Raw genomic sequence first — 22,869 nt, 5'->3', positions numbered from 1 at the left:
GAGCAATCCCTGTGGAAAGCCAAGAGTGGGGGGCGGGAGGGGAAGATGTGGCTGGTGGTGGGATCTCGTAGGAGGTGGCGGAAGTTACGGAGGATTATACGTTGGATCTGTAGGCTGGTAGGGTGATAGGTGAGGACTAGGGGGACTCTATCAAAAGTCAAGTCAAGTCAACTTTTATTGTCATTTCGACCATAACTGCTGGTACAGTGCATAGTAAAAATGAGACGTTTTTCAGGACCATGGTTTACATGACACAGTACAAAAAACAAGATTGAACTACGTAATTAAAAAAAAAACACAGAGAAAGCTATACTAGACTACAGACCTACACTGGACTGCATAAAGTGCACAAAAACAGTGCAGGCATTACAATAAATAATAAACAGGACAGTAGGGCAAGGTGTCAGTCCAGGCTTTGGGTATTGAGGAGTCTGATAGCTTGGGGGAAGAAACTGTTATATAGTCTGGTCGTGAGAGCCCGAATGCTTCAGAGCCTTTTCCCAGATGGCAGGAGGTGGGCTGGCGGGGGGATAGGGTGAGGGCAGAGGTGCGTGAAATACGGGAGATGCGATGGAGGGCAGAGTTGATAGTGGACGAAGGGAAGCCCCTTTCTTTAAAAAAGGAAGACATTTCCTTTGTCCTAGAATGAAAGGCCTCAACCTGAGAGCAGATGCGGTGGAGGCAGCGGAATTGAGAGAAAGGGATAGCATTTTTGCAGGAGACAGGGTGGGAGGAGGAATAGTGTAGGTAGCTGTGAGAGTCTGTAGGTTTGTAGTATACATCGGTGGATAGGCTGTCTCCAGAGATAGAATTAGAAAGATCTAGAAAGGGGAGGGAGGTGTCGGAAATAGACCAGGTGAATTTGAAGGCGGGGTGAAAGTTGGAGGCGAAGTTAATGAAAGTAAGTCTTATTGCAATTTAGTGGGCTTTAGTGAGCAGCCCCTGAAATAGTGCGTACAGTTTTTAATCTTGTTATCTAAGGAACCAGGCACCATAAGGTCAAGACGGCACCAGTGAATAATGATTCCTTGGGTGACGTCTTCCAGATAGCCAATCTCTGCAATTATTTTATTTTCGCTACATCTTCTGCTCGTTCTTTCTGTCTTGGTTCTGTTTTGGAAACTGTTGGAGCCTGTGATGTGCGGTTTGGAATTCAGTCGATTGTTCTAGTGATCCCAGAGAGGATCGAAAGCACAAACTGCCTTGTGGAGGAGACCAGCAGGGGACCATGATTGATTCCATTTTGAAGCTTTGAGGAAGCAAGTGCGGAGGAGATCAGCGGCCACTCTCCACGGAGGCCACAGAATCGATGCGGCTGGTAGCCGGGTCGCCAGCATTCAGACCCGGTGTGACGGTTGCTCTTCATGGAAGATCTGTTAGTTTTTGTATGTGAGAGAAGGGGTTCAGAGTTTGATGCAATTGTCCCTGTTGCAGGAAGCAGGTACCTGGGTTACTAACAGGAGAGAGTAAGGGAATAGACAGCCAGTGCAGAGTATCCCTGTGGCCATTCCCCTCAATAAGTATACCACTTGGAATACTGTTGGGGGTGTCAACCTACCGGGGGAAGCTGCAGCAACCAGGTCTCTGGCACCGAGTCTGGCTCTGTGGCTCAGAAGGTAGGGGGTTGGGGGAGAAGAGAAGTGCACTAGTGATAGGATATTCCGTAATTAGAGGAGAAAAACACAGCTTCTGTGGACTTAGACGATACTTAAATGGTATGTTGCCTCCCAGGTGCCTGGGTCAGCGATTTCTCTGATCAGGTCCACGGCATTCTAAAGGGTGAACAGCCAGAAGCCTTGATACACATTGGTATCAACAGCATAGGTAGGAAAAAGATGGAGGTCCTGAAGAGAGAATATAGGGAGTTAGGCAGAAAGCTGAAAAGCAGGACCTCCAGGGTTGTTATCTCTGGATATCTGCCTGGGCCACATGTCAGTGAGGGTAAGAATACAATGATTTGGCAGATGAATGCATGGCTGAAGAATTGGTGCAGGGGTCAGGGTTTCAGGGTCCTAGTTCATTCTGGATCTCTTCTGAGGAAGGAATGACTTGTACAAAAAGGACAGAGTACACCTGAACCACAGGAGGACCAATATCCTTGTGGGCAGGTTTGCCAGATCTGTTGGGGTGAGTTTAAACTAATTTGGCAGGGGAATGGGAACTGGGGTGATAGGGCTGAGGATGGAACTGGAGTGACAGGGCTTGGTATGCAACTAAATGTAACGTGCATTGAGACCTTGAGGAAGGACAGGCACATGATAAGGCAAAACTGCAGTCTGTGGCATGTGTTTAAAGTGTAACAGGAGGCCAAAATCGAAAAGGGTGATTAATATATGACTCACAGTAATATAGTATATAGAATAACGTGGATGATTTTGTAGCGTAGTTAGGTTTGTAACCCTTCAGAGACCGTGATCATAACATAATAGAATTCACCCTGCAGTCTGAGGAGAAGCTAAAACTGGATTTCGTTATTACAGTCGAGTAAAGGGAATTGGAGGCATGAGAAGAGGAGCTGGCCAAAGTTGATTGGAAGGGGACACTAACAGGGATGATGACAGAACAGCAATATAATAGACGATACAAAATATTTTTCAGATATATAAAGAGGAAAAGAGAAATGAGATAGAATATCAAACCGTTGGAAAATTATGCTAGAAGGGTGGTATTGGGGGACAAACTGATTAGGTATTTTGAGTATCTTCACTGAGGAAGTCGAGGGCAGAAGTATTAGTGTTGTTGCTAATACTAAGGGGAAGGTGTTAATGAAGCCGATAAGTCTGAAGGTAAGTCACCTGGACCAGTTGGACTACATCCCAGGATTCTGAAAGAGGTAGCTGAAGAGATTGTTGAAGCATTCAAAATAATCTTTCTAGAATCACTAGATTCTGAATGGTTCTTGAGGACTGGAAAATTGCAAATGTCACTGCACTCTTTAAGAAAGGATGGAGGCAGAAGTAAGAAAATTATAGGCTAGTTAGCGTGACTACAGTGGTTGGAAAGATGTTGGAGTCTATTACAGGTCCACAATCCCTTATCTGAAATCCTTGGGGCCAGTTGCATTTTGGAATTCAGAATTATTGGTTCCTGGATTCCCCGGCGGATACCAAAAAACAAGTATGCTCAAGTCCCTTACTTAACTTGTCTCAGTGCAGGTGGACTTTAGGACCCGGCGGAACTGCAGACCTATGCACATCCTCCTGTATATTTTAAATAATCTCTAGATTACATATAATACCTAATACAATGTAAATGCTATGTAAATAGTTGTTATACTGTATTGTTTAGGGAATAATGACAAAAATATTTTATTTCCAACAAAAACATTCAATAAAACAAAAATATACAGCTTCAAACGAACCAAATCAAACACATGGTAAATGACTTATTGGAATAAATGTAGAACGTCACTGTTACTATAAAACTTCAGTAACTTGTCTTTCTTTTTCTTTAAATCATATACAGTGGTAGATCTGACACCATATTCTTCAGTAAGATGCCATACAGACACACCATGATCAAGCTTCTGCAATAACTCCACTTTCTGCGTTATTGATAATGGATGCTTCCTTCTCTTTTTCTCACTGTTACCCATTGGGGTATCTGCAGCTCTTTTTGACATTTTCACAGTGAAATTAAACACAAAGTCAACAGTGAACACAAAATATCAATGAACAGCAAATGTACGTGTAACCAGTACGAAAGCTGTGCCACAACTGATGTCTGGCGGCCTCTGCTAGTGCTGCCACATCACACCTGAATGACGTCAGCTGTTGGTGAAAAGAACTTCGGTTTTCGGAGCTTTTTGGATTTCAGAGTTTCAGATAAGGGATTATGGACTTGTATTAAGGATGAGGTTTGCAATACTCAGAGGCACATTATAAAGTAGGCCGGAGTTGGCATTGTTTCCGAAAGGGGAAATCTTGCTTGACAAATCTGTTGGAATTCTTTGAGGAAATGACGAACAGAATAAACAAAGGAGAGTCAGTGGATGTTGTTTGTTTGGATTTTCAGAAGGCATTGACAAAGTACCACACATGAGGTTAGTTAAGAGATAGAAGCCCATGGTATTAAAAGATTGGTATTAGCATAGATAGAAGATTGGCTGATTGGCAGGAGGCAAAGATGGGAATGAAGGGGGACTTTTCTGGTTGTCTTCTGGTGAGTAGTGGTGTACCGCGGGGTCATTGTTTTGCTGCTGCTTTTCACATTATAACGTCTATAGTTGTACCGTGGAGAACATTCTGACAGGCTGCATCTCTGTCTGGTATGGAGGGGCTACTGCACAGGACTGAAAGAAGCTGCAGAGGGTTGCAAATCTAGTCAGATCCATCTTGGGTACTAGCCTACAAAGTACCTAGGACATCTTCAGGGAGCGGTGTCTCAGTAAAGCAGTGCCCATTATTAAGGACCTCTAGCACCCAGGGCATGCCCTTTTCTCACTGTTACCATCAGGTAGAAGGTACAGAAGCCTGAAGGCACACCTTCTTTCCTTTTGCCATCCAATTCTGAAATGGACATTGAACCTGTGAACACTACTTCACTTTGTTAAAATATACAGTATTTCTGTTTTTTGTCTGTTTTTTAATCTAGTCAATATATGTATACTGTAATTAATTTACTTATTATTATTTTTATTTATTTATTTATTTATTTTTCTCTGCTGGATTATGTATTGCATTGAACTGCTGCTGCTAAGTTAACAAATTCCATGTCACATGCCGGTGATAATATACCTGATTCTGAAGTCAATGATGGAGTGGCAGGTCATGTCGAGGAAGCAGGGTGTCTGATTGGAGGAATGGGCAAAGAAGTGGCAGGTAGAATATAATGTAGAGAAGAGGCTGGTCATGCACTTTGATAGAAGGAATAAACACATGGACTATTTTCTAAATGGGAGAAAATTTTAAAAATCAGTGGTTTAGAGGAACTTGGGAGTCTTTGTGCAGAATTCCCTATAGGTTAACTTGCAGGTTGAGTTGGTGGTGAGGAAAGCAAATGTAATGTTAGCATTCAAATCGAGAGGACTAGGGTATAAAAGCAAGGATGTAATGCTAATACTTTATAAGGCATTGGTTACACTGCAGTTTGGAGTATTGTGAGCAGTTTTATCTAAGAAAAGCTGTGCTGGCATTGATGAAGCTCCAGAGGAGATTCATGAGAATAATCGCAGAATTGAAAGGGTTAACATTTGAGGAACATTAGATGGCCCTGAGCTTGTACTCACTGGAGTTCAGAAAAATGAGTGGGGGAGGGGGGGGGAATCTCACTGAAACCTATCGAATATTAAAAGGACTAATTAGAGTGGATGTGGAGAGGATATGGGGGACTCTAGGACCCGAGGATACGGCCTCAGAATTGAGGGACATCCACTCAGAACAGAGATGAGGAAAAATTTCTTTAGCCAGTGGGTGGTGAATCTGTGGAAGTTATTGTCACAAATGGCTGTGGAGGCCAAGTCATTGGATATGTTTAAAGCAGATGTTGACAGGTTCTTGATTAATTATGGTGTCAAAGGTTACAGGGAGAAGGCAGGAGAATAGGGTTGAGAGGGATAATAAATCTGCCATGATGGGATGGCGGAGCTGATTTTGATGGGCTGAATGGCCTATTTTGCCAACATCTTTTTCTCCTATAAATGCCTGCTAGAAAATGAATCTGAAGATAGCATATGGTGTATTTTGGGAATAAATTTTACTCGACTTTGACTTCTGGTTCCAATTTTTAATAGAAGTATTTACGAAGAAATCTAAATATTGACTGGTATTAGACTATGTGGTTGCAAAAAGCAACACGGCTGAGCATCAGTTTTATTCTCACCAATTAAAGCGGGGTGTTACTGATTGCAAGGCAAAAGAGATTATTCTAAAAGTGAATATACTTATTAATGAGCTCATTACTGTTGTGCTAGCATTGAATCTGTTTTCTTTTGGACTGTCCAAAGCAAAATTCAGCTTCGGTCTTTCTAAATAAACCTACTTGTCCAAAATAGCAGAATCCCCTGAATTGTTAGTATCTTGTGGTTATCTTTCAAAAACACTGAAAACATTTGAGCCTGTAGTGTAATCACAAATAAAGTGCAGTCTGATATAAAAATAGATGAGTAGTTTATGGGTACAAGGGAATAACTTCAAATAATTTATTTTATCCCTTTATGCAAAATATTGGATACAGTGAGAGACCTTAGGATATATTGGTTTCATCCATTATTTCATAATTGTACAGAACTGCATGATGTGTCATGAATTCTGCTGATTAGCACTTTTTAATGATTTAAGTTATCAAGTTACAGAGTTCTTCTTTTGATATGCATTACTATCCTTGCATAGAATACACTCCACCTCAGCAAATGAAATTTGAAACCATATAAACAAAATTCCTGTGCTTTTTGTTTTGAACTCTTAAGTGCATTAATAGTTGTGGTATGTTCTGGTTTCCTAGAATGGGACTGTGAGTCAATTTAAAGTACAATATAATATTCATTTTTGACACAAGGGATAGTCTAGTGCAAAAGCCTAACATTATTTACTCATAATTTGCTGAACTATGCATTTCTCACAGGTGATCTTTATTTCACACCTGATAATTCTGAAAACACTGAAGCACAGTACATTTAGATGTATATGGACATTTGTCTATTTATCGTGAGCATCCAGTGCAAAGTATTAGATTGGAGGACTGTTTGGATCCTTGGATGGGAATTTAAAAAAATGCAGGTGTTGTATCTTCTTTCGTTGCATGGAAGACCACTAGACTGTAAGCCCATTGAGCCTGCTCAGCCATTCCATATTGGCTGGTTTCTTATCACTCTTATCCCCTTTTTTTCTGCCTTTTGCCTGAAACTTTGATGCCATGACTAACCAAGAACCTATCAACCTCTGCTTTAAATATATATAAATGACATTGCCTCCACAGCCGTCTGTGGCAATGAATTGAATGAATTCCACAGATTCACCAGCCTCTGGCTAAAGAAATTCCTTTTCGTCTCTGTTCTAAACAGATGTCCCTCTATTCTGAGGCTTGCCCCCTGATCCAAGACTCACCTACTATTGGAAACATCCTCTCCAAATCCACTCAATCTAGGTCTTTCATTCAATAAATTTCAATGCAATTCCCCCCCCACCCCCATTCTTCCAAACTCAAATGAGTACTAGCTAAGAGCCATCAAACCCTCCTCATATGTTAACCCTTTCATTCCAAGAATCATTCTTGTGAACGTCCTCTGGACCTGCTCCAATGCCAGAATGTCTTTTCTTAGATAGAGGGCCCAAAACTGCTTACCATACTCCAAGTTGGGTCTGACCAATGCCTTATAACATCTTACAGAGAAAGTGTCATGAGAAGAGATACGATTAGCAGTAATGAATGTGGAGACAAGGAAGTCATGAGGGGAATAGTTCCTTAGGAATGCTGAAGGGAGAGGGATTGATAAGACATATCTGGTGGTGGAAATTTGTTGATAAAAATTGTGAAATATGGTCTATTTAATGCTGAGGCTGGTAGGGTGGAGAGAGAAGACTTGGGAAATTCAGTCATCCTCTACTTGATAGGAGAGTGGTGAAGCAGATGAGAAATGGATTTGTAGTTTAAGTTGGTGATGAGGAAGGCAAAGGAGATGTTAGCATTCATTTCAAGAGGACTAGAATACAGAAATTAGGATGTAATGTTGAGGCTTTATAAGGAACTGTTCAAAGGTTCAAAAGTACAATTTAATGTCAGAAATTTATATACAGTATACATCTTGAAATGCTTTTTCTTCACAACCATCCATAAAAATACAGGAGTACCCCAAAGAATGAACAACAGTTAAATATTCAGGCCCCAAAGTCCCTCCCAGCTCCCTCCTCCCGCGCATAAGCGATAGTGAGAAGCAATCTCCCCTCCCCCCACCAGCAAAAAAAGCATCAGCACCGCCACCAAGCACTCCCGCAAAGAACCATAGCAAGCATGTAACTCCAGGTCAGGGTCTTCAAAAGAACCCTGAAAGGGACAAATAGAGATATTAAGGATGGAAATAGAGCTGTTTCCAAAGATGCAAACAAAGGAGTCGCTGTTAGGTGCCATTAACTTTCCTAAACTCTCCCTTCATTTGGAGTATTTAAGCAGCTTTGGGCCCCTTTTCTGAGAAAGGATGTGTTGAGGTTGGAGAGAGTTCAAAGGAATTTTGTGAAAATGATTCTGGGATTGAAAGGTTTATTAAATGAAGAACATTTGATCACTCTGGGCCTGTACTCACTGGTATTCAGAAGAATGAGGGATGACCTTATTGAAACCTATCGAATGTTGAAAGGCCTCCATAAAGTGGATGTGGAGAGTTGTTTCCTAAGGCGGGGAAGTTTAAGACCAGAGAACACAGCCGCAAAATAGAGGGACATCCATTTAGAATGGAGATGAGGAGGTATTTCTTTAGCCAGAGAGTGGTGTGCCTCTGGAATTTGTTGCCACAAAAAGCTGTGGAGGCCAAGTCATTGCGTAAATTTAAGACGGGTTGATAGATTCTTGATTAGTCAGGGCATGAATGGATATGGGGAGAAGCCAGGAGATTGGGGCTGAGAGAGAAAATGTATCAGCCATGATGAAATGGCTGAGCAGACTTGATGGGCCAAACGGCCTAATTTTGCTCCAATATGGTCTTATGAATGGAATTGAATCTTTACATGGGTCAAGATGGAAGGCAGTGTAGTTGAGATTACTGTGCAAATCCATTGGCTTGTATCACTAATCCTAGATGGAGCCAAGGAGATCAAGAAAAAGGAAAAGAGTCAGAGAAGGACCATATAAAGGTGAAAAGTGGGTTGAAATCGGTAGTGAACATAATAAAATTTTCAAGTTCTTTATGAATGCACAAGCACCGTTGCAGTTATTAATGTACCAAAAAAAGTAGGACTGAAACAAATATTCTTCTACATGCTCCAACAAAAGACCAGCATTCTCAGTTCTTGGTTATTTCATATATGAGGGTGGCAGTGTGACTGTGATGTATACTGCTACTGGAAGAGCTGATGCAAATAAATAATGGGCATTAGGCCTCATTAATATAACCAGCTGCTTGCGTGTCCCCTCCAGAGGCAATGCAATTACTGAACAAAATTAAAAACGGGCTATATATTTGGCCCTAAAATAAATACTGCGGTCTGCAGATTAACAATGGAAGGATTGTGAGGTGGATGTACTTTTATTGACCACATTGACCTATTGTTGCCAGTGTTGTTTAAGCTATATCAACAAACTTGGATTAATCGAGGCAGAGTCAAGCTAAGTTTATAGGAGAATGAAGTAAATGATAAAATGAATGAGGACAGATCTGGCTAATGAAATATAATGTTGAAAACTGTAATTTCATTAGTTTAATCCACTTTGGAAGAGGAAAAACTTTATGTAGATGATAGAGTATCTTATTGCTTGATGCACTAAAGACTAATACACAGGTACAACAAATTGTCAGGAAGGCTATTTAATTGCTAAGAAAACGAGCACAAAAATGGGAAAGTCATCTTTCCATTGTGTAGGGTATTGATGAAACTACATCAGGAATGCTGTGCGTGTTATTGGTCCCTTATTTAAACATGAGTTGGAAGTAGTTCAGCAGAAGTTCACTAGACTAATGTCTAGGCTTGGTTGTTTTATGAAAAATGGTGGAACATGCTATGTTCCTATCTCTGGAGTTTAGAGAAGTTGGAGGGGGCTTGATTGAAACAAATAAGATCCTGAGGAGTCTTGACAGGATCGATGCGGAGAGGATGTTTTGTCTGTTGGAGAGTCAGGAACTGAGTGACCATTTAAGAAATGTGAATGTACCATATTGACTCTTCAATAATAATGGAAAAATTACACCAACATTGTCACTACAAGTTCCTCCAAATTCACTGAAAGAATAAGGGAACCAACTTCACTTTTCTTTCTGAAGCCATTATCCCCAGCAATGAGGGCCAAGTTACACCCAGTTCAATCCATCTGACCAACACATTGTTTATGCACCCAATGCTGGATTCCTGAAGCAGACATAGTACTCCAAGCTCTGATCTGGGGCAAGTCTGCCAGACAGGCAAAGGGAAAATTCAAGGATATGGTCAACGTTTCCTTCAAGAAATGAGGTATCTCACTGATTTCTGGGAATCTCTGGCACATGAATTTTCAAAGTGGAGAGGAAACATGGGAGATGGTGTTGAGAACGATAAGACCATCCATCAGGAGCACACTGAACCCTTACATAAAATGCACCACCTCAAACTGTTAAGTCACTTGCCTGTCAGGCATCTCTTGTCCCATTTGTGGTTAAAGTAAGTGTGTGTGTGTGTATGTGTGTGGAGAGGGGAGGGAGAAGTTCAAATATGTGTGTACTAAGTCCATCCAGCAGAGTTAGAATATGGTTTTGGGTTATTTTGGATTTCCTTGCCTTTGAACAAAGTCTTCATGTTGCCAAGGTTATTTCATTGCAAGGGCCAGACATCATTAGAAGAAATCATAAATGGATGTATTCATCTTGGGAGTGGAAACAATTGAATAAGAAGACCCCTCAACTAATTTTATTAAAGTTGTTGTTTATAGATCTTACTGGACGTAAATGAACAATTAGCTTTCCTTGTGTCAACAATTACACTTCAAGTACTTTATCAGCTGTAAAGAGCTAAAATTATTGTGAAATTATGCAAAGGACACCCATAAGAACCAGTCTGTTCCATAATCATTTGTAATGTAAGTATTTGTAAGGGCTTAATAGATTGGATCTAGTAACTTCATTTTTGTTATTTCTCCTTAGGGGTCAAGTTCCTGCTGAGGCAGAACTCAATTACTTACAAGTTGCCAAACTTTTAGAGATGTATGGAGTTGATCTCCATCCTGTTTTTGTAAGTGAATAATAATTTTCAACTTTGTTTTTCCATTTTATTTATCGCTGAATTAGGTTCTGGTTCCATTGACTAGATCAAATTTTATCCTGTACTTGCCCAGCATTGATTTATGTACCTTTACCAAAGGACTCCTTGATGTAATGGCACCAGCTTGTTCATTACCATACTTCATTGGTTAAAATAATGTAATATTTTAATAATATAGTAAGGAATTTAAGAGAATAAATTTAGGTTGGTTCAGTGGCATAGTGATTTTGGCATGCCAGCAACCCCAGTTCAATTTTACTGCCGTCTGTAAGGATTTTGTACATTCTCCCCATGACCGTGTGTTTTCCTCTGGGTGCTCCAGTTGCCTCCTTCATTCTAAAGGTGAACTGGTTAGTAGGTTAATTGTTCACAAGGGTATAATTGGGCAGCACGAGTTTGTGTGCCAGAAGGGCCTGGTACTGTGCTGTATCTAAATAAATATAATTTAAAATATTTTATATGCAGTGATTGGTCAAAGTACTTAGTTCAGACCAGCAGTGCTTATCCTTGTGAAGATCCTAGTGAGCCAGCAACGTGAAACTCTTCCATTTTCTGGTGAAAGTATTTCCCTAGAACTATTAGAGAGGAATTACTCAAAGTTGGATCAGGTGATGACAGAGGAACTCTGACATATTTCTAAGAAAGAAGTTTGTGCAACTTGGCAGAAATCTTGAAGATGGTCTTGTTTTCATGGGCCTGCATTTCTTGTCATTCTTCACGGTAGAAGCTGAGGATTTAGGGGATGATGGCAGAGTAATCTAGGGATATAACTGCAGTGGACTTTATAGATAGTGTGCTTTGTAGCAATGATGCACTGATACTGAAGGGAATGAATGTTCAAGATGGTAGATGGCCTACAAATCAAATGGGCTCATTTTTCTTGGATAGTTCTGTGTTTCCTTATTAGAACTGCACTTTTCTAGGCATGTTGGAGAGTCATTGTCCTCCTGATTTGTGCCTTCTAGAATACAGAAAGGCAGGAGGTAAATCCTTATGACCATGGCTGATCCTTTATCTCAATACTGTATGTCCACTCACTTGTATTTTTTGATACCTTTTGTGTTTTGAAAATGATCTGTCTCCCTTAAGATTCAGTGTCTTGCGCTTTATAGTCTCCTTTGGTAGAGAATTCCATAGGGTCACCACACTCTGAATGAAGAAATGTCTGCTCACCTTAGTCCTAAATATCTTATCTTGTATCCCGAGACTATGACTCCTGGATCTAGAACCTCGGCAAGCAGTAACATACTTTCAGCATTCAGCCTGAAAAGCTCTAATTTTTTTTCTTTGTTTCAATGAGTTTCCTCTCCTTGCTCTAAATTCTAAGTGTATTTGATAAAGGTTACATATTAATGTTGATAATTGAAAAATCACACAATTTTAAACAGTAATAGGAAACAAGGTTATCTAACAAAAAAAAAACCACAGATAATTTGAATATTTTAAGTAATATCTGCAAATGAAACCTCTGATTAAATTTCAGGGAGAAAACCAAACTGAATATTTTTTAGGTTTAACACCAGTTGGAGTTGTTGTCTACAAGAATAAAATACAAGTTGGGAAGTATTTCTGGTAGGTGATCTACAACATGAATTCATTATTGTTTTCTATCATCAATGATTGTTATTTTAAGTTAAAAGGCTCTCTGTTTGCTAACAGGCCAAGAATTACCAAGGTGAACTTCAGAGAAACCCAGTTTGAGCTAAGGGTGCTGGGAAAAGATGTAAGTTTCACACAGTCGGCATTCTTCCACTTTCCCTGACATCACTTCTTAACATCTCCATAAGTTAATCATTTATAATTTCAATTATGTTTTGTGCTGTCGAATAAGGGCAGAGTTAATATTTTCTAAAAATACCACAGAAACAGATAAATTCAATCCAGTCAGTCCACATCAGTGTAAATGTTCCATTGAGCTCCCTTCTGTCATGCTGAACTAAATCTCTCACCATAATCTCATATTCCTCTCCCCCTTGAATTTTGGTTTGGAAGTAATCAGCTATCTTTTAGGTCTTGAATGTATTCCAAATGAAAATAAAATTTGTGGTTTGATAGTGTGTCTCCTCCCAGTGGTACATTCAGTTTGAGTAGTCCATTTAGTCATGTTAAAAGTAAGTTTTCAATACATTCTCACAGCAGGACTTTACTCCATAGTGTCTCATTTCTGTCCACTTAAAGTTAACAGATGTGAAGTTAGCCTAGATTACATCGTCAATTGTTTCTGTATGTGTGACTGTTTGTTACAAAATCTGATTGGGGAATATAATCCTAACTCGTGTAAATGCATATATTATATCTATTGCATAACTGTGGTCAAATCATTTCTCGTGGAGACAGAGAAATCTGGAACAACTCAAAAATTATTTATGAAGATAATTTTGTGCAGGTCTATTGCTTCTGGAACAATTCACTCAACTGAATAGATTTTATTGTACTTAAGAGGACAGTAGGCATCAGTGTTGTATGGTTATATCAGATTGAGTGGAATGGCAAAATTTATTGAAGAGATCAAGGGGACGGGAAAGGTTCTGGAGGATCGGAGGGTTGCAGATGTTGTTCCCTTATTCAGAAAAGGGGATAGAGATAGCCCAGGAAAATATAGACCAGCGAGACTTACTTCAGTAGTTGGTAAGTTGATGGAAAAGATCCTGAGAGGCAGGATTTATGAACACTTGGAGAGGCATAATATGATTAGGAATAGTCAGCATGGCTTTGTCAAAGGCAGGCTGTCTTACCACCCTGATTAAATTTTTTGAGGATGTGACACATTGATGAAGGTAGAGTAGTAGATGTAGTGTATATAGATTTCAGCAAGGCATTTGATAAGGTACCCCACGCAAGGCTTATTGAGAAAGTAAGGAGGCATGGGATCCAAGGGGAAATTGCTCTGTGGATCCAGATCTGGCTTGCACACAAAAGGCAAAGAGTGGTTGCATGGAGGTTGGTGACCAGTGATGTGCCTCAGGGATCTGTTCTGGGTTCCCTTCTCTTTGTCATTTTTAATAAATGACCTGGATGAGGAAGTGGAGGGGTGAGTTAGTAAATTTGCTGATGACACAATGGTTGGGGGTGTTATGGATTTTGTGGAGGGCTGTCAGAGGTTACAGCAGGATATCGATAGGATGCAAAACTGGGCTGTAATGTGGCAGATGGAGTTCAATAAGCGTGAGGTGGTTCATTTTGGTAGGCCAAATATGATGACAGAATATAGTAGTAATGGTAAGACTCTTGGCAGAGTGGAGAATCAGAGGGATCTTGAGGTCCGAGTCCATAGGACACTAAAAGTTGCTGCGCAGGTTGACTGTGTGGTTAAAAAGGCATACGGTGCATTGACCTTCTTCAATGGTGGGATTGACTTCAAGAGCTGAGGGGTAATATTACAACTGTATAGGACTCTGTTCAGACCCCACTTGGAGTACTGTGCTCAGTTCTGGTCGCCTCACTACAGGAAGGATGTGGAAACCATAGAAAGGGTGCAGAGGAGATTTACAAGGATGTTGCCTGGATTGGGGAGCATGCTTTATGATAATGGGTTGTGAACTCAGCCTTTTCTCCTTGGAGCATCGGAGGATGAGAGGTGACCTGATAGAGGTGTTTAAGATGATGAGAGGCATTGATCGTGTGGATAGTCAGAGGCTTTTTCCCAGGGTTGAAATGGCTACACATGAGAGGGCACTGTTTTAAGGTGCTTGGAAGTAGGTACAGAGGATATGTCAGGGGTAAGTTTTTTACACAAAGTGTGGTGAGTGTGTGGAATGGGCTGCTGGCAGTGGTGATGGAGGCAGATACAGTAGGGTCTTCTAAGAGACTCCCGGATAGGTACATGGAGCTTAGAAAAATAGAGGGCTATGAGTAACCTGAGATAATTTCTAAAGTTAAAGCCAGAGAAAGCAGGATCTCCCAGTGGCCACACATTTTAATTCCATGTCCCATTCCCATTCTGTTATGTCTATCCATGGCCTCCTCTACTGTCAAGATGAAGCCACACTCAGGTTGGAGGAACAACACCTTATATACCGGCTGGGTAGCCTCCAACCTGATGGCATGAACATTGACTTCTCTAACTTCCGTTAATGCCCCTCCTCCCCTTCTTACACCATCCCTGACATATTTAGTTGTTTGTTTTTTTCTCTCTCTCTGCCCACCACTCTGCCTGTTCTCCATCTCCCTCTGGTGCTCCCCCCACTCCCCCTTTCTTTCTCCCGAGGCCTCCCGTCCCATGATCCTTTCCCTTCTCCAGCTCCGTATCACTTTCGCCAATCACCTTTCCAGCTCTTAGCTTCATCCCACCCCCTCCGGTCTTCTATCATTTCGCATTTCCCCCTCCCCCCACTACTTTCAAATCTCTTACTATCTTTCCTTTCAGTTAGTCCTGACGAAGGGTCTCGGCCCGAAATGTCAACAGTGCTTCTCCTTATAGATGCTGCCTGGCCTGCTGTGTTCCACCAGCATTTTGTGTGTGTTGTTTGAATTTCTAGCACTTGCAGATTTCCTCGTGTTTGTCTCTGGTAATGAGTCGGGTTCTGTGTCTCAGACAAAGAGGAGAAGAAGTGAGCTGTAGTGATATGAGATTCAGGGTTAGGAGGACAGAAGAGAGATTCTGTAGATGGGAACGAGATTCCTGGGTGGTTTGTTGCCATATTCTCATCTCATAACATTAGTCCCAACATACTCAACCTTTTGATTCCTGACCTTGCATCTCAGCTTACAACATCTTTCTCCACAACCATTCCATTCATCTGTTCTGGTGCTCTGATTCCCACCCCACTGCAACTCTAATTTAAACACCCTCTCCCCTGTGCAACACTAGCAAACCTTCCACCTAGGATATTAGTCCCCCTTCAGTTCAGGTGCGAGCCATTCTTCCTCTATGGGTCCCACCTTCCCTGGAAGAGGGTCCAATGATCCAAAAGCCTAAAGCCTTCCCTCCTGCATGTGTTAAATGGAATGATTTTCCTACTTCTGGCCTCACTTGCATGTGGTATGGCTCTGTCCTTTAACTTAGCACCTAACTCCCTGAACTCACTTGCAGGACCTCATGTTTTTGGGACTGACATGGACTATGACCTCTGGTTGCTCACTCCCCCACTTAAGACTGCTGTCAAACCTATCAAAGATGTGCCTGACCCTGGCACCTGGGAGGTAAAATCTCATTTCCCCCCTACAGAATCTCTTTTCTGTCCTCCTAACCCTTGAATCTCCTATCACTACAGCTCACCTCATCTCCTCTTCTTCTGAGCCATAGAGCCAGATTCATTACCAGAGACTGTGGCTTTCTTCTACTAGATCATCCCCCCACCCCCAAACGGTATCCAAAGTGGTTTACCTGTTGTTGAAGGGAACAGCCACAGGGGTATACGCTGTTCTGGCTGCTTATCCCCTTGCCACTTCCTGGCAGTCTCCCAGTTACCTTGGGTGTAATGACCTCCCTGTATGTCCTGTTCATCATCCCCTCAGCCTCCCAAATGGTCCAAAGTTCATCCTGTTCCAGCTCCAACTCCTTAACATGGTCTATTAAACAATATAGATATTCTTGCTTTTTGCTTGGCATGTCTCTGAAACTTCTCTCTTACTTTTTTAAAAACTTTTATCGAAAGAGAGAAAAAGTCTAGGGCACCACATGAAAGCACCAGGGGAGCCAATTCAGGAGAATGCAGATTAGCTATTGCAGGTGATGTACAGCAAGATTAATGGGCAAAGAGATAATTAATTGGTTAGGAAGGATTTTAGAAGAAAATTTGTAAATCAGAAGGGTATTAGGTTAAAGAGTGAATGAAATGATAATTTGGAGTCTGCAGAGGCATTGAATATGAGAAACAAAAAATACTTCTTGCCTCTTTAATGTTGATAAATTTGTCTAATTTTAGCTGTACGTACTACAACTGTCTTAAAAGTTTCTTGTTCAAATTCTTTAATTTATTAATTGGGAAAATTGTTTGTGCACTGGTAAGTGCACCAGTGCACAAATAGATGAAGAAAAAATGCAGCATTGTTCTTCATGTTTCTCCTGTCAGACAAAAATGTTAATTCAGAGCTCTGATTTATAGTACAGACCTCAAATGTACCCTGGGGCCACCTACTCCCTTGCATTGTTCTTTGACTTTGAATAATAAACACAGCTATTTGACTGGAAAGATAAAACAGCTTTAATTAATTTTCCCTTGAAGTTCATAAAACATCACAGGGCAGATAAAGACCTTGTCATGAAGCCACTGTATATGAGTAGGTGATCAATCAATCTGCTGACAGTATTCAACGTGGAAAACCTGCAGTCATTTTGGGTTATCGTTTTTGAGATAGGCTTTCAGTGAACTTTGCTATTAATGCATTCAATGAATCTGAAAGACCTGGAGATAAATGCATATATACCAAATACTTTGTTGTGGGAATGTGTTTGTTACATTTTATCATTCAGAAACCATATTTTAGAATACATGTCAAATAATGTAATAATTTCAGAGGAGAAACAAACAATTGCAAACAGAAATGCTGAAGATTTAAAGCAAATTATTTCTCATTTGATGAAATTAATTTTTACCCAGTAAAATGATTGTAATATATGATGAGCTTTAAAATAGTTTATGTATACGTTATGAATGATTGTCTGAGAATTGTTTGTTTCCCATGTACAAGTTCATTGTAATGACTGGCATTAGTTCTTGAGCTTATTTTTCTATTCAGCAATGAGATTGCATATTTCATTTCAGAACACCACCATAGCAAAAACTTAGTTGTGCCAAATATTTCCTTATTCAAAATGAATAAAATACAACTACTATTCGGGCACAAAGTGAAAGTAAATCTATTATCAACGTATATGTAAGTTATCATATACTACCTTTAGATTCATTTTCTTGCATGCATTTATGGGAAAATAAAGAAATACAACAGAATTAATGAAAAATTATCATTAAATACAGACCATCAGACAACCAATGTGTGAAAGAAAACTAATTATATAAATAAAAAAAGTAAATCATAGTGAGAACATGAGTTGTACAGTCCTTGGAAGTGAGTCTGTACTTTGTGGAATCAGTTAAGAATTGTGGTGAGTGAGGTTATCCGCTCTGGTTCAGGAGCTTAACCGTTGGAAATAACTATTCCTGAACCTGGTCATGTGGGCCCTAATGCTGTTGTACCTCCTGCTTTGTGGCAGTAGTGAGAAGAGAGCATGGCTTAGATGGTAGGATCCTTGATAGTGGATGCTGCTTTCTTTTAGAAGCACCCCATGTAAATGTATTCATTGTTGGGGAGGGCTTTGCTTGAATAGCATCCACCACCTACTGTAGACTTTTCTGTTCTTGGGCATTGATGTTTTCATACGAGGCTGCAATGCAGCCAGTTAGGATACTCTCCACTGTGCACCTGTAGAGGTTTGTCAAGGTTTTAGGTGACCTGCTGAATCTAGGCAAACTTCTAAGAAGCTGGAGGTGTTGTTGTGCCTTCTTTGTGATGGCATTTATGTGCTAATCCCAGGACAGATAATCTGATATGATAATGGCAAGGAATTTAAAGTTACTGCCCTCTGCACCTCCTGACCCCTAATGAGGACAGGCTCATAGACTTCCAGCCTTCTTCCTCCTGTATCGATAACCAGCTCCTTGGTTTTGCTAAAGTTGAGTGAGAGGTTGTTACTGTGGCATTATTCAATCAGATTTTTAGTCTTCCTCCAACATGCCGATTCATCAACACATCTGACTCAGCCATTAGCAGTGGTGTCATCAGGAAACTTAAATGTGGCATTGGAGCTGTACTTAGCCAAACAATCAAAGGTATAAAGCGAGTAGAGCAGGGGTCTAAGCACCCAACCTTGTGGTCCAGTTGTGCTGATGGTGATTGTAGGGGTGAAGTTGTTGTCAATCCAAACTGACTGGGGTCTGCAGTCAAGGATCCAGTTGCACAAGGAGATGTTGAGGGCCAGGTCTTGGAGCTCTGGATATTCTATGCTGTAATATGTTTCACTGGTGTATCTTGAAAATTCCATTCTCAGGCTTAATGTTGAATTGTTGGAACGTTAAATATTATAAAAATGTAAGTTTTATTGTTAAATTTGCAGGAGACATAGTTTTTTTCATATTCTATACTTGTTCAGATTATTTGATCAGTTGTATTGCAATCTATTCCCAAAAGGTGGTACACTTACCAGAACAGACCAACTCAGTGTCATTAGTAAATTAATATCCTTTGACATTAATTTCAACTTTCCAAGTCGCTGGGCCTATTACTTTAAGTAATGTCCCCCTGTGGCTGTTCTTATGCAGTTGCTAACCAAGAACAGTTCTGGGCCTGATGGTCAGATTCAGAAGCTCACCTTCATAGTATAAGAACATAAGAAATAAGAGCAGGAGTCGGCCATCTGGCCCATCGAGCCTCCTCCGCCATTCAATAAGATCATGGTTGATTTGGCCATGGACTCATCTCCACCTACCTGCCTTTTCCCCATAACCGTTAATCCCCCTACTGTGCAAAAATCTATTCAACCTTGTCTTAAATATATTTACTGAAGTAGTCTCCACTGCTTCATTGGGCAGAGAATTCCACAGATTCACCACTCTGGGAAATGCAGTTCCTCCTCATCTCCATCCTAAATCTACTCCCCCGAATCTTGAGGCTATGTCCCCTAGTTCTAGTCTCACCTACCAGTGGAAGCAACTTTCCTGCCTCTATCCTTTCAGAATTTTATGTTTCTATAAGATCTCCTCTCATTCTCCTGAATTCCAGTGAGTATAGTCTCAGGCGACTCAATTTCTCCTCATAGTCTAGCCCCCTCATCTCTGGAATCAACCTGGTGAACCTCCTCTGCACCAGCTCCAAGCATTTTCCCAACTACAGATGTTAAACTAATTGGCCTATGGTTGCCTGCTTTTTGCTTACAGTAGTGTGACATTTGCCGTCTTCCAATCTGCCGGAACCTGTCCAGAGTCCAGAGAATTTTGGTAAATTATCACCAAAGCCTCTACTATAACTTCTGTCATTTCTTTCAGTACTCTGGGATAAATTCCATCAGACCAGGGGACTGCCTTGTTGCTTTATATCTGTGTTTCTTGTATTTGTGATTTTAGCTACCTGTTATGGTTTGTACAGCACTTTGGTCAACATGGGTTGTTTTTAAATGTGCTTTATAAATAAATTTGACTTGACTATCTATCATCAGGCCCTCAAGTTTGCTCAGCACTATCTTTTTAGTGATAACTATTGTATCGAGGTCCTCACTTCCCATCACATCCATAAAATCTCCTTGAGATGTTAGATGTGTCCTCCACTATGAAGACCGACACAAAATAGTCATTCAATCCTCGGCCATTTCCTCATTGCCCAATATCAATTCCCTCTTCTCGTCCTCCAAGGGACCTACATTCCTTTAGCCACCCTTTTCCGCTTTATATAATTATAAAAACTTTATAATGCATGAATGGCAGGAGGGCATACTGTTAGTAGGAACTTAGATGTTGTCATTCTGAGAAAGGAAGACTCATTTTTAGTTGCCACAGTGGAATAGATCTGTCTTAAGGTAAAATTGTGATTTTAGTGTGCTGGATTTTGAAGGGTTGTGGCACAGGCATTGATATGAAATCTATTGTGATATTGATCCTGGCTCCTAGGGGATCTACTGTTGGCACAGATTTCCTGAGTGACCCATACCCAATGTAGCCTCAGGAGAATGTGGGATTTTCAGGTATTCCTCCTCCATCTGCCATAATGTGGAGAGGGTTTCTGTGAAGCTAGCCACTCATTCTATTTCCAGTTTAGTATCAGTAACTATGACATTTTCATTATTGTGAAAGGAATTCATTTCTGCCATGAAACATGACCAAATGTGGAGGCCCTCAGTCAAAGTATGGCCTTAGCATCATTAATATTAATTGGATTTGCCTCTGGTGATTGTTGTGGTGTTCTTATGCAGAATACATATGGGGATCTCCTTATCTCTCATTGCCAGACTTGCATGGAACATCACAAAGACAATCTAAATTACACTTCATGATTTACTTTGTTTTATTTGTTAGTGCTCTGAAACATCATACTTCTTTGAGGTACCCAACAAAGCAGCCTGTAAGCATCTATGGAAGTGCTGTGTTGAATATCATACATTTTTCAGGTATGTATCATAATATTTCATTGCTCCTGATCAAGTCTTAATTTCTGCAAGAAAATCCCTGTAGACCATGATACTACTTTGGCATCTGTTCATTTGTGTTTAGATTATAATTGATGAAAAGTAATAAAAAGAACACTTAATTCATGCAAATTTATGCAAGACATCTCATTTTGCAAAATGTTAAAAAGGACCATAAAGTATTCTTTCCAGTGTTTGACCACTGTGCAGAGATGTGCAATGGTAATTTTTCAGGTTTGAAGGTAAGTTCAATGGTTCGATTAAATATCAGAGAATGTATACAAGAGACATGAAATTCTTACTCTTTGCAGACATCCACAAAACGGAAAATGTTAGAACCCCAAAACCCCTCTCCCCCTCCTACACATAAGCAGCAACAAAAGCATCAACCCCCACCACCCAGTTAACGATTCGTATGTAACCAGTGCAGCAGTTTGATTACTGGAAAATGCTTGTGCAGAATTTCTTCTCAGGAAAGAGACTCTATTGTACAGTAAATGGTATGAAGAAAGCCAGAGGAAGCAGGATCTCACAGTGACCACACATTTTAATTCCACGTCCCATTCCCATTCTGATCTCTCTCTCCATGGCCTCATCTACTGTCAAGATGAAGCCACGCTCAGGTTGGAGGAACAACACCTTGTATACCGTCTGGGTAGCCTCCAACCTGATGGCATGAACATTGACTTCTCTAACTTCCATTAATGCCCCTCCACTTCTTACCCATCCCTGATATATTTAGTTTTTTCCACCCTCCCCCCTCTTTTTCCTCTCTCTCTGCCCATCACTCTGCCTGTTCTCCATCTCCCTCTGGTGCTCCCCTCCCCCTTTCTTTCTCCCTAGGCCTCCTGTCCCATGATCCTTTCCCTTCTCTAGCTCTGTATCCCTTTTGCCAATCAGCTTTCTAGCTCTCAGCTTCACCCCACCCCCTCTGGTCTTCTATCATTTTGGATTTCCCCCTCCCCCTCCCACTTTCAAATCTCTTACTATCTTTCCTTTCAGTTAGTCCAGACAAAGGGTCTCGGCCCGAAATATCGACATTGCTTCTTCCTATAGGTGTTGCCTGGCCTGCTATGTTCCACCAGCATTTTGTGTGTATTGTTTGAATTTCTAGCATCTGCAGATTTCCTCGTGTTTGCTGAAGAAAGCAAAGAATTGGTTCTGTGGCAATAAGATACAAAATAATTGAAGATCAAGTTCTGTTAGATGGTCTTAGCACACACATTTATGTACACACATACATGGACATTTATAGACTCAACAAGCATGCTCCTGCCCATATTCTCTCACTTACATCACCCATTACCCTCTCTCCTTCAGTATTTTCTTCACCTAATCCTTCCCCTCTAAGTCATCTTACTCTATTACCTCCCCCTTTATTGTTCTGACTCTTCACCCCTTCATTTCTTTCTCAATCCAACCCCTGTTCAACGCACCTGTCCCTCTCTGTTCCTCCTTTACCATTACAAGCTCCCACTTCTCCTCACTGTCTTCTGCTTGCTTCCTCCATCCCACTTCTTCCCATCCCTTTACTCCTCTTTCCCTCTCTTTTTCCCATATTCTCCCTTCTTGCCACCCCTTCTCTCTTCCTTTTTCCCTTTCCTTTTCCAATCCCTTCTTACCTTCCTCTTTTCTTATTCCTCCCTCCTATTTCCTCATTTCTTTTGTCTCTTCTGTCTACCTTTCTCCCTCTTTTCCTTTTCCTCCCTCCCTCTCTTGTATTTCCCCTTCCTTCTTTCTCTCTTTGTATGACTTTTTCATTTTCCTTCCCTCCCTTCCTCTCTTTTTAATTTTCTGTCCCTCCCCTTCACTTCCAGTCCTATGCTCTTCCACATTCTTCCTTTTCCTCTCCCTCCCTCTCTTCCTCTCTATCTC

At 40.8% G+C, this 22,869-nt stretch overlaps 1 protein-coding gene across 11 annotated transcripts in view; it reads left to right on the top strand.

The window, feature by feature from the left end:
* Nucleotides 1-22,869, top strand: part of epb41l4a (erythrocyte membrane protein band 4.1 like 4A) — a 217,131-nt gene that overhangs the window by 131,865 nt on the left and 62,397 nt on the right. For all 11 annotated transcript variants that reach the window (XM_073068542.1, XM_073068533.1, XM_073068524.1 and 8 more), the window contains 4 exons: nucleotides 10,760-10,847; nucleotides 12,361-12,449; nucleotides 12,537-12,600; nucleotides 20,885-20,976. In XM_073068542.1, the coding sequence (XP_072924643.1) occupies nucleotides 10,760-10,847; nucleotides 12,361-12,449; nucleotides 12,537-12,600; nucleotides 20,885-20,976 (333 nt within the window). The remainder of the gene's footprint in view (nucleotides 1-10,759; nucleotides 10,848-12,360; nucleotides 12,450-12,536; nucleotides 12,601-20,884; nucleotides 20,977-22,869) is intronic.

Source organism: Hemitrygon akajei, chromosome 2 (genome assembly GCF_048418815.1).
Source record: "Hemitrygon akajei chromosome 2, sHemAka1.3, whole genome shotgun sequence".
Lineage (NCBI taxonomy): Eukaryota > Metazoa > Chordata > Chondrichthyes > Myliobatiformes > Dasyatidae > Hemitrygon > Hemitrygon akajei.
This window is presented reverse-complemented; position numbering and strand designations above follow the sequence as displayed.